Genomic DNA, 14,054 nt, shown 5'->3' with positions numbered 1-14,054 from the left:
GGAAGTTCACAAAAGAGGGAGGATCAAATGTGTTTGAGCGAGCTTAGGGGAAGACCCAGGTAGGCTGGTCGGCCTGGGTGTTTCACACGGCATGTTTCAAGGGGGAGAGGGGGGAGATGCAGTGTTGGAAGCCCCTGGGGCAGCCAGCTCTGGAACAGTCCAGCTGAAGAACTAACCAAGAACAGGCAAGGTCCTCGACGAACACTGAATCACCTCAGACACTTTAATACAGACAGCCACCCATACAGGACAGGCCCCCCTGCTCCCAGGCCCTTCCTCCCTGAGCACAGCCCTGCTGGACAGAAGGGTCTCGGGGACAGGGATGTAGGTGGTGCAAAGGGGCGGGCCGGCCCCTGCTCATGGAATGCCCAAGCTGCCACTCCGCGGGGCCCTCGCTGGCAGAAGGGCTCGCCCTGGATGGTGAAGGGGGGGCTGCTTTTATAGCACAGCTGGCTTTCCCATCGCCTCACTTTACCTTCCATTTTCAAGACAGGAGTTCCCTCACAGAGAAATTCTAGCTGACACTGTTGTGACACTTGAAGCTTTTTCAAAATGTTTTCCACTATATCATGAGGTTGTTAGTCTCCCAGGACTTGCTTCCTCAGTGACAAATGGGGACAGTAACAAAGCTCACACAATTAGTTGGCGGCAGAGGGAACTAGATCTCCCAAACTCCCAGCCCCCAGTAATGCTGCCTCTGGCCACTGATTTAGAGGAGGGGCTGAGGGGGTAGGTCAGGGACCAGGATTACAGACTCTCTGAGCTAGAGGGCTCCTGTCCCCTCCAACCAGGAGAGAAGCCAGGTCTCTCTGGAGAAGGGGGGGACAGCCATGTAATTGGGGGAGTTCACTTTTGGCCCACCTCAACCTAGGGCCTGGCTCTAGGGGGACTCTCGTAAAGCAGGGAGTCCAGCTGGGTCCTCTGCAGCCAGAGACGGCGCTGCTTCTCGCTCAGCAGCTCGTGCAGTGCGTGATCCAGGCGGCAGTTATAGACGGCCTGGCAGTGGCTGGCATGGAGCTGGCAGCACGTCTCACAGCAGTAAGCGGGCAGAGTGCCCACTGGCAGGCAACCGTGAAGCTGGTAGCGCTGGGGCTCCCCACCGGCGGCAGAGGGAGAAGCGGGGGCCCCTTCAGAGGCCTCAAGATGCCCGGCGGCCCTGATGAGCCGAGGGGAACGGCTGGGGCTCTTGCCCCCGGCAACCTCTGTGGTCAGCTCCCTCCGCAGGGCGATGAAGGAGAAGGTGGTTCTCTCTTCCGTGGGTTCTTCAAAAGCCTCATAGGACAGGCTCTCCTCCACGGGCTCCTCCACGCTGGGAGACTCCCAGCTGCTCCCGTTGTCCCGAAGCTCCCTGGCGCTGGAGGCCATCTGGCCGGTGCCCCACAGTTTGGCGCTCTGTTCCCAGACCGGGGGTTGATAGGCTAACTCTGGGGAGGGTGACTCTGGCCCCGTGAGGGGCTCACCATACAGAGACCCATCCTCGGGCCCTTCTTCCAGCATGTCACTGTACAAATCGATGCCGGCGGGGTAACTAACCAAAGGCCTCGTGGGCGGCTCTCCGGTTCCCGCCAGCCGCCGCCTCAGCCGGTCCACACACGTGTCCACGTCCCCACTGGCCCTTCGCTCCTCGATCAGCTCCTCGGCAGACAGGAGGCTGGTCCCCAGCTTGGTCAGGATCTCCCCGAGGATCTCACACTCCAACCTCAGAGCGAAGCAGCCGAGAGCCACCTGAATGAGCTCGTAGCCCGGCGGTGGCATGGCCACGACCAGGTGGTGTTCGTCCTTCCTCGTGTAGCCCATCTTCTGGAAGCACTTGGTGATGAGGTCCTCCGAGAGCACACCCTTCAGGAAGTGGACATAGCCCCCCGAAAATGTCTGTAACCAAAAAGAACCACGTTACTGACTTAGGGGTGCTCAGTCTGTCGCCCCTTCTCCTGCTCTGTTAATAACTGGGATTTCTATTGAGTCCCAAAGGATTTCCTCTCAGTACGTTATGAAGTTGAAGTCAAATATTATTTTCATTTACACATGGGGAATCAGAGTCAGGCTGCCTTCCCTGGGGTTACAGTATTATTCAAACCCTGATCTTCTCAGACTGCGCGTCCTCCGACTTACTTCTATAGGTCAGAGGTTCTTAATCTGGGATCTTAAGTAGAATTCATTGGATCCATGATCTTGGATGGAGAAAAAAAATGAATATTTTCACTAACCTAATTTAAAGAGCTTTTCCTCCCATTATTTAAAAAGATTGCTCTGGATTTTTTTTTTCTGGAGCAATGGAGTTAAGTGACTTGTCCAGAGTCACGCAGCTAGGAAGTGCAGAAATTTTTTTTAAAAAAAGATTTCTCTGAAGGGGTCCCCAGGCTCCACCACTCTGCAGAGGGGTCCATGGCCCAAGAAAAGGGTAAGCGCCCCCTCTGGGCCCAGCAGGCCGGCAGGTGGCGCTGCCGAGTTAACCTGGTTTCCAAAGTTGCGCCCCGCGTTCCTGGGGAGGCTGGGGTTGCCACAGTAACGGAGTGGAGGTGTTACTCTCCCACGCTGCCCAAGATGACATCACTCGGCTCCCTCCCCAACATCCACAAAGTTGCTGGGGCGATCTTTTTCCAGCTGTTGCAGCTGGCACTGACTGACGTGACAGCTCCCTGCTCCCTATGGCTTCTGGGCACGGAATAAGCAGGAGGCGGGAGGGTGACAGGAGGGCAGGGGCAGCACCTCCACCTGCTCGGGAAGCGGGCCCACAGGGGGTCACCATCTGCGCCTAGGATTGGAGGAATCATTCGGGTCCAACACGGGGAAACCGAGGCACGGAAAGGGATGTGAACCAGACGCCAAATCCTGCCCACTTTCCGCTACCCTCCGCACCTACTTAGCCCCGCTCTAACAGCTGCCGGTGACTGAGGGTCCCGGGGAAAGGTGGCTTTGGAAGCGCCGCCCCTTCCTGGGCTCCGTTCGGAGCTTGGGCCACCACTGGCCCCGGAAAGAGCAAGCAGGGCCCCCTCTCCTTTCTCCCCCCCCCTCCCCGCCCCCATCCCTGGCCGGCACACCGCGCGGGCCCAGCCCGGAGCTCCCGGGCCCCCCGAGCTGGGGACACCCCGGGCCGCTTCTACCTTGATGGTGGTGAACTCCTTCCTCCAGGGAAAGAGGTAGAGATGGACAGCGGCCAGCTCCAGCAGCTCGAACGCCCGGGCCAGGTTGCGCAGGGCGGGGGCCAGGTCGCCGCGGCCCCACAGCCCATCGGTGAAGAGGGCCAGGGCGTCGTCCTGGAGCAGCCCGTGGAGGTCGAAGTCCTCCACGAGGATCTGCCAGAGCACGGCCCGCAGAGTGGGGTCCGCACAGACGCCCGAGCCGCCCCTGCGCCGCTCCCGCTCCAAGCACAGACGGTAATCCTCCGACAGGGAGCTGGCGCCCATCCTGGGGGCGGGGGAGGGGGTTAGGTGCGAAGTCCCCTCCCCCGCCTCCTCCAGGACCCTCCCCAGCCCCCCAAGCCGAACCAGAGGTTCTTCTCCGGCCGCCAGATGTGCTCCCCGAGAACCGGGCTCAGGCCGCCCCCACACCCGCCCCCAGATGGAGGCCTCGGAGGGGGGGGGGGGATGGGGAGGCGGGAAGCCGGGGAGCCTCTTTACCTGTCCAGGTTCCAGGAGTTGCCTCCAACGCCCGCCGCACAGCCCGGAGCCCAATGGACCAATGGGGCCCTTCCGGCTCGGCGGGGGTCTCGCCCCCCCATTGGTCAGACACGAGGGCTGACGCGTATGGGGCGGGGTTTGGGGTTCCGCCCCCCCTTCTCCGCCCCATATTGAAGTTTAACTGTGTCCTTGCCGGACCCAAGGAGCTCCTACAGAGAAGGGGTTTCTACAGAGAATGGAAGGCGGGTGGGTGGAGGGCGCGGGTGCAAAGGGGAGGGGATCCCCACCTGGGAACAGGAAGCGAAAGAGACAGGGGGGACGCTTCCATTCATCACCCCCTCGGGAGTCGCTGCAGCACCCAGATTCGGGGTCCGAGGGTCGGGCTAGCTGTCTGACAGCAGCCGAGTCCCGTTTCCTCCCCTGCAATGTGAGGGTCGTGCCTCCTGCTCGCAGGCTCACGGAGCTGCGGGGCCCATGAGTCAGAGGACCTGGAAACACTGCGATCTGTAACTCACGACTCAGGGGGCGGGGGGGAACTCCCCTGGGTCCGGCGGCGGCCCGAAAGCGCCGGGAAAACGCGCGCTCTGCCCAAAGCGCCCCGCTCTTTGGGATGCTCTCCATCAGGGCGCCCGAGGCACAGATCACTGACACTGAGGCCAGAAATCTGGGCTCCCGTCCCAGCCTCGCCCCGACTCTGCCGTGAGCCCTCACGCCGGATTCCTTCTAGTTCTAACCACGTGAAATCGGTCTCCCTGTGGGGGGCAGCGATGGAGCCGGGGGCCGTCTGCCCCTTCCCTCCTCTCCCCATCTCAATGCCCCCTTCCCGCAATGCCCCCGCAGACACACAACCTCTCTGGAACGCTAGGTGGCAATACCGGGCCACCCGAGGCTGGAGCTTGCTCCCCGGGGGGTGAAAGCTGGTCTCCGACCCGCCCATCCTGCCAGCGGCCCAGAACCATCAAAGGGCAGAACCGTAGGAGACCTAAAGGCCAGACTGAGGGAGGTATTTGCCCCAGAACCGTAGGAGACCTAAAGTTTGCCCAAGGTCATGCCACAAATCAGAGCCATCCAAACCCGACTGCCTTTTCTCAGGATCCCAAACAGGCTCCGCAGAGGGCACTGCCAACCCTTGGAAGGCTCCGTGGAGGAATGAGACTTAAGCAGGGCTTGGAGGTGGGCAGTGGCCAGTAGAAACTTCACCTTTTTTTTTTTTTTTCCTACAGTGGGCTCTGGGAAAAAAAGAAAGCCAATGGGATATAGAAAGCACCGGAGTTTGGAGGTAAAACGAGAGGGTTTGATGCCAGACTCCACAGCAAAGCAAAATCGGGGGCAGAAACTGTAGAAAGGTTGTTCTTAGGCTTAGTGGGCAGAAAAAAAATCCCTCATTCCCAAAGACACGAAGGCAGCCAGGCCCGTCAGTGGATAGAGCCAAGGACCAGATGCCAGCAAGTTACCGGACTCAGGACTCAGGCCCGGAATTCTATCCCTTTGCCACCGAGCTACCCAAAGGCAGCAAGACCTGAATTCATGAAGTAAGTGGGTGACTCTGAGCAAGTCATTTAATCTCTTTCTGCCTCAGTTTCCTCAAATGTAAAGCAGGCGTGGTTGTGAGGATCAAATGATAGAATGTTTGTAAAGTGTTTAGCACAGTACCTGTCATATAATAATTCCTTTTATAAATGCTAGCTACTACTATTATTATTATTAACAACTAGATGACTCACTGGACAGAGTGCTCTTCAGTAGTTCAAATACAGTCCCAGACATTTATTAGCTTTTTGATCCTGGGCAAGTCACTTAACCCTGTTTGCCTCAATTTTCTTATCTGTAAAATGGGCTGGAGAAGGAAATGGCAAATCGCTCCAGTGTTTTTGCCAAGAAAACAAGGCGTTGAAGACGGCTGAACAACGACAACTATTATTTGATGGATGACCACTTGTTGAAGAAGTTTGGTGAGACAAGTAGGTAGCTCAGTGCATGGGAAAGACCTGAAAGCCAGCAAGACCTGAGTTCAAATTCAGTGCCCCTTATTTTTTTTTAAATTAAAGCTTTTTATTTTCAAAATATATTCATGGATAATTTTCAACATTCACTCTAACAAAAATTTTCCCTCCTTTCCCTCCACCCCCTCCCCTAAATGGCAAGTAATCTATGTTAAACGTGTGCAATTCTTCTATACATATTTCCCCAAATATCATGTTGCACAAGAAAAATCAGATCAAAAAGGGAAAAAGTGAGAAAGAAAACAAAATGCAAGCAAACAACAAGAAGAAGAGTGAAAATGCTATGTTGAGATCCACACCCAGTTCCCACTGTCCTCTCTCTGGGTGCAGATGGCTTTCTTCATCTCAAGACCATTGGAACTGGCCTGAAATTCTGTCCTTTAAACCTCAGTTTCTTCATTTGTAAAATGGAGATAATAAAAATACCTCCAAGATGGTTGTGAAAATCAAATGAGATATCATAGAAAGCGCTTTGCTAAAGCTTTTTCAAGCATTACATAGATGCCAGCTGTTGTTGGAGAGGGAAATAATTGTTGTGGGATGGATTGGAACAGCCGACCTGGGATTCGGGGCAATTTTCTTGCCCTCTCCGTAAGCTGAGAGTTAGAGCCTATCATTTGCAAACTCCTTTGCAGTTAGTTCCACGTCCCGGACCCACTACATAATAGATCTAGGAAATTGGCTGGCGAGATTCGGGGCTTGGCTGGCATCCCAGGGGGCGGAACCAATTCCTACAGAGTGCTGAGGGATTGGCCAGCGACGGCCTCCGAGGGCGAGACCGCCAAGGAACCTCCTCCACTTAAGATTCTCTCCCGGTCCAGCCTTCGCTTCGTCTGCGGGGCATCCTCCGGGCAGCATGTCCCCTTCTGAGCGCCTGGTCCTCGTGCTGGGAGGAGCTGGGACCGTGGGCTCTGGGATTGTGAAGTCGCTCCTGGAGAAGGGTGAGGGACTTCGGGGGGAGTGTGACGGGGGGGATCATGGCCCCCAAGTGGGTGGGAGCTCGAAGCCACAGGCTGGCTACTGGGTGGGAGTGTTAGGAAATCCCAGATTGAGGAAGCCTGGGTCCTAGGATTTAGAACCAGAAGGAACCTGAGGTCAAGTTGCCATTTTACAAAAGGGGATACTGAGACCCAAAGAGGTCACACGAGTAGGAAGTAGCAAAGTCGAGTTCTGAACCGAGGTCCTTTGACTATAAATCCAAAGCCAATGTGCTTTCCACTCGACCTTGCCGGTGTCTTACCTTGGGGATCTAAGTCCTGTCTCACTCCCCAAGATCCTAGAAGGATACTCTCCCAGCCACCTGGGAAGGAGTTAAACCCATATTTTTCGTTCCAATCCAGCCCCGGGAATTCCGTAAAGGCGGCTGGACAATGAATCTGATTAAGTGCTGCTTTTTTTTTTTTTTTTTTTTTTTCCTAAAGCCTTCTTTTTCCAGTGCACTTCACTTGTAGGGGAAAGGATATGCAGAGCTGGGGATGAGAAATGGCCAGAAGCCTAGTGGGAGAAAATGCCAGTTATAGATCCCAGGAGCAGGCAGAACTGGATCCAGGGTTCCAATCCTCCCAATCCCCATCTCCCACACTCCTTATCTGGATCACTCTGGGTCAGACTATTTAAATCTGGACATCAGTTAGTCCATAAAATGAAATGGTTATAGTCCTAGAAAATTCAAATAGAAAGTATCCAATCCAGGGATTCTTAACTGGAATCCATGCATATATTTCAAGGGGTGCATGAACTTGGGTGAAAAAAAAAAGTTCATTTTTACCAATATTTAAGTGAAATCCAACAATTTAACAATTATGAATTTTAGAAATATTTATCATTCTGAGAATTCCATGGGCTTCCTAAGCCCCAAAAGGGTCCATGGAACAAAAAAAAAGGTGAAGCAACTCTGGGTCTTGTAGCTCTCTCCTGTTAGAAATGAGGAAATTGAAGGAACTAGTAGAGCTGATATTTGAACCCTGGTTTCCTCTGACTTTTATGTCTTCCAGCTCTTTCATTTTATTTGTTTTAAATTTTTTTTAAAAAATTATTTGTTTTTAATACACATTGCTTTATGAATCATGTTGGGAGAGAAAAATCAAAGCAAAAAGGAAAAACCATGGGAGAGAAAAAAACAGAAAAAAAGAAGTGAAATGTGTTGATTTATATTCAATCTCTATAGTTCTTTTTCTGGCTGCAGATGGCATTTTCTGTCCAAAGTCTATTGGGATTGCTTTTGCATCACTGAAAACCCAAGTCTTTCATAGTTGATCATAGCATAAATTTGCTATCATTGTGTACAATACATTCCTGGTTCTGCTTGTTTCATTCAGTGTTACTTTGTGTAAATCTTTCCAGGCCTTTCTAAAATCAGCTTGTTCATCAATTTTTATAGAACAATAATATTATTCCATTATCTTCATCTATCAGCTCTCTCATTTTAGAGATGAGAAAATCAAAGCCCAAGTAGGGGAAACCTTGTCTAAAATTAAAGGAAGTGACAGTTGAGATTTGAACTCTGGTTTCCTCTAATTCTACTCTCTCCTGTTACTTGGATTAGATGGCTTCTGGGGCTCCTAATTCTAAATTTCTGGGATTCATTTGCCTCCACATACAGGACCAGCTTTGACAGAGATTCTCCTGGCCACACTTTTGGCCAGTGGGATCCCATCCTGTAGATTCCAGTTTCTACCTCCTGACCTTCCTCCACCTCCATAGGGTTCCAAGTTGCTGTCATTTCCCGGGATGCCACACGCCTGGAGAAGCTTCGGAACTTCCTACCAGCAGAAGCCCACAGTCGCCTGTTCACTGTGGTCGGGGATGTTGGTGAGTCACCAGCTCTGCTCTAGGGTGGGGTGCGACAGGGGTTCTGGGAGTGCCCCTGGCAGTGGGGCTGGGTCTTGGTCTTGCATCAAGAGGCAAATGTGAACTCTTCATGTGTTCTGGGGAGAAATGAACAGGGAGGAGCTGGCAAGAACTAAAGCTGAAGGCTGAGGGGAAAGAAAGGTGAGAACTTGTCCCTGAACTCCCTGAATTAAATCCAGCAGCTTCAATCAGAGATTCATACATTAATACTGAAAAGAAGAAATGAAATAGTACCCTAAAGTAGGGCTTTTAATCTTTGCTGGACTCTTTAATTAGGCTGGTAAAGCCTGGACCCTTCCTCAAAATAATGTTTTTAAATGCACAAATTAAAATACACAGTTTTATAAAAGAAACAAATTCTATTAAAATACATTTGTCAATTTTTTTTTCTGCCAAACTGTTGGAGGGATAGAAATTGAAACTGAAACCTAAAAAAAGTAAAATTTAAATGTGAAAAAAAGGAAGATTTTTTAAATATTTAACTGGGGAAAAAGAAAATATTATTTTAAATTTTTTTAAAGTTCACCGACTGAAAATTAAGAACTTTTGCTCTGAAGGCATAGCAGTGGAAAGTGTTGGATTTGGTATCAGAAGACGAGTTCATTTTTCATTTCTGACATTACCTGCATGGCCATGAGCAGGGGGGTATGGATATACTCTGAGACACTAGGAAGTACTGATGATATTATCGTCTGTGTTTTCTACATTTTCTACCTTTGGGACAAAGCCCTGATGATCCCATCTTAATTACAGCTACATTTATAGCATTTGAAGTTGGGAACTTCCCTGCAAACAGTAAGTGTTTAATAAATACCTGTTGGCTGACAGAAAGGGAAAAGTCATTCAGTTTGTAAAGAGTATAAAGTACCCAGAAGGGAATCATATCCAGTGGCCAGGCCCCTGAGGAGAGGTCCAGAATTCTTTCTTGCAGATTTTCTTGCAGAAATCGAAGCCCAAAAAGATTAAACATTTGGCCCAAATCACAGGGATAGTAAGTGTTGGAAATGGGGTTTGAATCCTGGTCCTCTGACTCCAGAGGGTAAACACTATGTTACAGCCCAGCTGTTCTGGGGCTCCCTGATTTCTGGCAGTTCCTAAGAGCCATCTGGGACTAGGATGATCCAGGAATGACAAACGAAGAATACTCCTTCCCTTAGGTACCCTGACCCTCTCACTCCTAGAGAAATGTGGCTGATTTCAGAGAACTTTTCAGTAGCTTTCTCCAAGACAGGACAGAGAGGAGGGAGCTTCAGTCTCTTACCCCCACCCCGGCTTCCTTTCCCTCTTCAGGCACCGAGGATGGAGCAGAAGCAGCAAAAGTGTCCCTGCTGGAAGGAGGCAGGAAGGTCACTGATGTGGTCTCCTCTTTGGGTTTCAGCTGGTGGCAAGGGGGAGCACCCCACACTCAGAGCCTGAAGGAGCTACAGTGGGTATGACGGGCGGTGGGGCAAGGGAGGAAGAAGGGAAGAGGATAGCAGTGGGGGAGGGAGAGAGGGAAAGTCAGGGAGAACTGTAGCTAAGAAAAAAGCTCCCTCCTGCTTAGGTCCTGGAGACCTTGCTCCTGAGTACCTTCACTGCCTGGAAAGCCTTCTTTCCCCTGGTCTGGGAGAACCCAAGGGGCTCATACACCTTTATCACAGGTGAGGCTCTGACCCTGGGACTGAGCAATAAGCAAGGTGACCAACAGGTCGGTGCTATTCTGGGGTCCCCTGGGGGTTGGGGGAGCCCTGGCAACATAATCCCCTTTTGTCTCACCTCACAGCTCGATGCCCTGCTTCTATTCCGCCTTTCCACTCTCTTCTAGGGGGACAGGAGAGCATTTGCCCAGCTTCTATACCACCTTTCTACTGAATTCTAGGGGGGCTAGGAGAACATTTGCCCAGCTTTCCACTCTCTTCTGGGGGGAGGGCAGCTTCTATCCCCTTTCCACCCTCTTCTAAGAGGACAGGAGAACATTTGCCCAGCTTCTATCCCACCTTTCCACCCTCTTCTAAGAGGACAGGAGAACATTTGCCCAGCTTCTATCCCACCTTTCCACCCTCTTCTAAGGGGACAGGAGAACATATGCCCAGCTTCTATCCCACCTTTCTACTGTCTTCTAGGTGGGGCAGGAGATCATTTGCTCAGGCCAGGCACAGGCTTCCTGACCCTGGGGGCCTCAGGGGCTCTATCCTTCAGCAAGGTGGTGCGTGAGGAATACCCTGATGTACCCTGTAAGCTGAATGAGGTAAGGGGTCCTAGGGGAAAGGTCTATGGATGAGGGTGTGTATCAGGCATCTGAGGTGGAGGGCAGGGAGGAGGAAAACTACAAGTCTAACTAACCCAAAAATATCAGTATTCAAGTCAGCTCCCCTGGGCTAGCTCTGGAAGACACAGGAAGATTTTAGGTAAGACACAGCCCCTGCTTCCCTGGGTTTGGGGTCTAGAAGAGGGATGCAGCTGGCTGTAATACAAACACTATCTGTGAGCTGTTATGTAAGATGTAAGGAGGAAAAGATCTTTACTGACTGGAGAATCAGGGAATACTTCATAGAGAAAGTGGCATTTGGGTTGGATTTTGTAAAATTAGGATGAATTTGCAGAGCTATGAGTGACTTTTGTGCCTGGGGCAATTATTGGTACATGTGTTATGGAGGCCCAGTGTGTGTGTGTGTGTGTGTGTGTGGGGGGGTAAGAATTCATCCAAGACACCAGGAAGTACAGGTGATATGATAATATCATTGCTCTCCACATTTCTTACCTCGGGGCCAATGGCTCGATGGCTTTATTCTAGTGTATTAATGTTTCGTCATTGTGTCATGTCAGACTCTCTAATCCCATTTGGTGTTTTCTTGGCAGAGATATTGGCGTGGTTTGCCATTCCCTTCTCCAACTCATTTTCCTGATGGGGAAACTGAGGCAAACAGGATTAAATGACCTACAGCCATTTAGCATTTGAAGAAGGGAAGGTTTAAACATAGGGGATAGCATGGAACGCAGTGCCTGTCACAGAGTAGATATTTAATAGTTGTTTGTTAACTGACAGAATATATTGATATATTGTCTAGTCTGTATGGAGCAGACACATAAAGAAATAATATTAAATATGCCTGGAATTGTAGAGACTTGTAAGATCAGGAAAAGCATTTTGATCTTTATTCAGAAGGCGATAAGAGATTTTAAAACATATGTGACCCATTGCATACATGAGAAAAGTCAGTCTGACAGTTGGTTTGAAGGGAAGATTGGAGGGGCAAGAATCAAGGTAAGAAGACCTGGCCAGAGGTTCCCGCAGATATTCAGGAGAGGACAGTTCTTTCCCATGTTAGTTTAAACCACTAAGTAGTTAATAAATGCTTAGTGACAGATACCAGGAACCTAAAAAGCTGTCTCTTTCTTTGGAAGGGAGGAAGGCTATGTGTGTGTGTGTGTGTTGTGTGTATCTATATCTATAGATAGATAGATAGATATAGATATAGATGCAGGAAAGTCGAAAGAGAATAGGGATGGAGGAGGCTTCCTGGAGAGGAGCTTCTTATAGGAGGATATACTTGAGTTGAGCCTTAAATGGGCCAACCCCCCATCTTCCATCGAACTGTGTTCTAAATGGGGAAGAGAGAGGCCGATGATGTCTTTTTCCTCCCACCCTCCAGGTGAAGATCAACATGGGGGTTGCACTCCCCGAAGCGCTGGCTCCTGGCTACGTCAGCCACCTGGAGGTGGGCCAGGCCGTGGCCTCCCTGGTGGAGAAGCTTGCCGTCTCGCACACTGTGCTGTGTGTAGACTCCCCTGCTGATCTTCAGGTCTTGACCTCAGAGGGGAAGCTGTGACCCCTCCCTTCTCCCAGGAAACCTGCACCCCCACCCATTCCTCCTCTCAATGGAGCTTGCAAGGGTTGAAAAAGCCCCCTTAGCCTAGGTCATCCCTGTCATGAACCTCCTGTTTCCTGTATCACTTCCTTTTATTACCCAAAGCCCTTCCAGGTGGGGCCCCAGGTGAGGACTGCCCTTAATCCTGGAGGGGGATAAGAAGCTGAATGACTCTCACAGGAGCACAGAACCTTGCTACCCCAGGAAAGGGCTAGAGCTGCGGCAATGGAGGACGTTACCATTCCTGAAGCCCATTGCCCTGGGCTGTGTGGGAGGGAGGCTCGGGTGCTTCAGGCCTGGCTCTTGGTAAGAGAGAATGCACAGTGGAAGTAGCTAACTCTCAAGTCCCCAGCCATTTGGGTCTGGAACTCATGGAGACTCCAGGGAATTTCTGGGAGGGTGGGGATAGGAGGACAGGAAGGAACCTAGAAACAAGCCTGGGGTTTGTCCCCCAACTTACTCCGGACTCACACAGTACCAGGGCATTTCCTAAGAAGTAGCATTTGCAGCCATCTGAGCATTAGCCCCTCTTCCTGACTCCTATCCCAAGGAGTCAGAGGTCAGAGAGACAGGGTTAGAGCAACTGAAAAGATGAGAAACTCAGAGAATGATTCCCCACACCATCAGCCCCTGGAAAGGCATCCTTATCTAGAACCATTCACCTTCCCAACCCCATCCCTCCATCCTCCCCTCTTCTACTCTCAATGCCTTCTATGACCTAGAATACTTAACCAGCCTGGTCTGATTCTTGGCTGGGCCATTTCCAGTGACAACTTCTCTGATGTATTTCCCCAGGCTAGGGATAGATAATATCACCAACCTACCCCTCACCTTCTAGATGTCTAATATTTCTCCCAATCACTTTGTTCTCTTTTAATAAAATTTGTATGGATTCCAAGTTGCCTCCGATCCTTGACTGAGGATTCTTTGGGGTAGATGCTTCTGAATTTTACCTCTGGAGAGGGCATAAAAAAGGAAATATAATAAAACGGACATTTATCAGGCACATAGTATGTACTGGGCACTGTCCGAGGTGCTGAGAATACAAATAAAAAACCGTGAGTCAGTACTCAAGGAGCTTACATTTGGGGGAAAACATACATAAATGAACATAGAATAAACCTAACTTTGCAGGCACATGGGATAGTTTAACAGAAGGAATAGGAGATCTGCTAATGGTAACCTTAATTTAGTGTAATGCTTTTAGTGTCACATGTCAGCTCATTTGATTCTCACAACAAATCACGGTTTTCAAAAATGATGACCTTGAATTTTGCCAAGGTCACAATGGAACTTTCCAATATTTTCCTGTCCCCTGAAATGCTCAAGAATAGAGATGGATAAGCCATGTGTAACCATGGTGACCAGATCCACTGCACATTTCTTTTTTAGATCTCAACTCTCAGCTACAGCAAGGCTATATTCTATTTCTCTCTGATTGTCCCCTAGAGTAACCATCCCATACCTTCTCTTTTCTTCCTTCTAATACTCAACTGAACATCTGGCCTCTTGCTTTATTGAGAAAATAAAAGCCCTCTGCCTTGAGCGTCTTCTTCCCTTTTCTATATTGAATAATCCCTGGACATCACCCCTCTCCCAATTCTCTCCTCTTACTCCAGCCTCTGATGAAGAACTTCAAGACTGACTCATTTACATGCATTCTGTGCCTCGTCCTTTCTTTTCCTTTCTAATAGTTACCTGAACAATCATTTCTCTCTGATCTAGCAATCTCT

General features: G+C 50.4%; 2 protein-coding genes across 2 annotated transcripts; one reads left to right on the top strand and one right to left on the bottom strand.

Moving 5' to 3' along the window:
* Positions 1–200: 200 nt before the first annotated feature.
* SPATA2L (spermatogenesis associated 2 like) lies at positions 201–3,744 on the bottom strand. The gene is made up of 3 exons (XM_031950111.1): positions 3,621–3,744; positions 3,105–3,408; positions 201–1,872 (listed from the first exon to the last, which is right to left on the bottom strand). The coding sequence occupies exons 1-3, from the start codon at positions 3,719–3,721 to the stop codon at positions 868–870; spliced, it is 1,410 nt and encodes a 469-aa protein (XP_031805971.1). The 5' UTR covers positions 3,722–3,744; the 3' UTR covers positions 201–867.
* Positions 3,745–6,426: 2,682 nt separating this feature from the next.
* Positions 6,427–13,344, top strand: LOC100918431. Its single transcript, XM_003758521.3, has 6 exons — positions 6,427–6,564; positions 8,327–8,434; positions 9,764–9,903; positions 10,017–10,113; positions 10,576–10,700; positions 12,106–13,344. The coding sequence occupies exons 1-6, from the start codon at positions 6,480–6,482 to the stop codon at positions 12,280–12,282; spliced, it is 732 nt and encodes a 243-aa protein (XP_003758569.1). The 5' UTR covers positions 6,427–6,479; the 3' UTR covers positions 12,283–13,344.
* Positions 13,345–14,054: the final 710 nt, after the last annotated feature.

The sequence above is a fragment of the Sarcophilus harrisii genome, chromosome 2 (assembly GCF_902635505.1).
Source record: "Sarcophilus harrisii chromosome 2, mSarHar1.11, whole genome shotgun sequence".
NCBI classification, from domain to species: Eukaryota; Metazoa; Chordata; class Mammalia; order Dasyuromorphia; family Dasyuridae; genus Sarcophilus; species Sarcophilus harrisii.
Note: the sequence above shows the minus strand (reverse complement) of the source record. Positions and strands in the feature narration are given on the sequence as shown.

What these genes read in the sequence shown, in the direction of transcription:
- LOC100918431 (XM_003758521.3), top strand. Translation starts at nt 6,480, where the DNA reads ATGTCCCCTTCTGAGCGCCTGGTCCTCGTGCTGGGAGGAGCTGGGACC. An exon ending in GAAGTCGCTCCTGGAGAAGG is followed by an intron (nt 6,565 to 8,326) that starts GTGAGGGACTTC and finishes CCACCTCCATAG; the next exon opens with GGTTCCAAGTTGCTGTCATT. An exon ending in CACTGTGGTCGGGGATGTTG is followed by an intron (nt 8,435 to 9,763) that starts GTGAGTCACCAG and finishes TTCCCTCTTCAG; the next exon opens with GCACCGAGGATGGAGCAGAA.
- SPATA2L (XM_031950111.1), bottom strand. Translation starts at nt 3,721, where the DNA reads ATGGGGGGGCGAGACCCCCGCCGAGCCGGAAGGGCCCCATTGGTCCAT. An exon ending in AACTCCTGGAACCTGGACAG is followed by an intron (nt 3,409 to 3,620) that starts GTAAAGAGGCTC and finishes CCCCGCCCCCAG; the next exon opens with GATGGGCGCCAGCTCCCTGT. An exon ending in AGGAGTTCACCACCATCAAG is followed by an intron (nt 1,873 to 3,104) that starts GTAGAAGCGGCC and finishes TTTTGGTTACAG; the next exon opens with ACATTTTCGGGGGGCTATGT.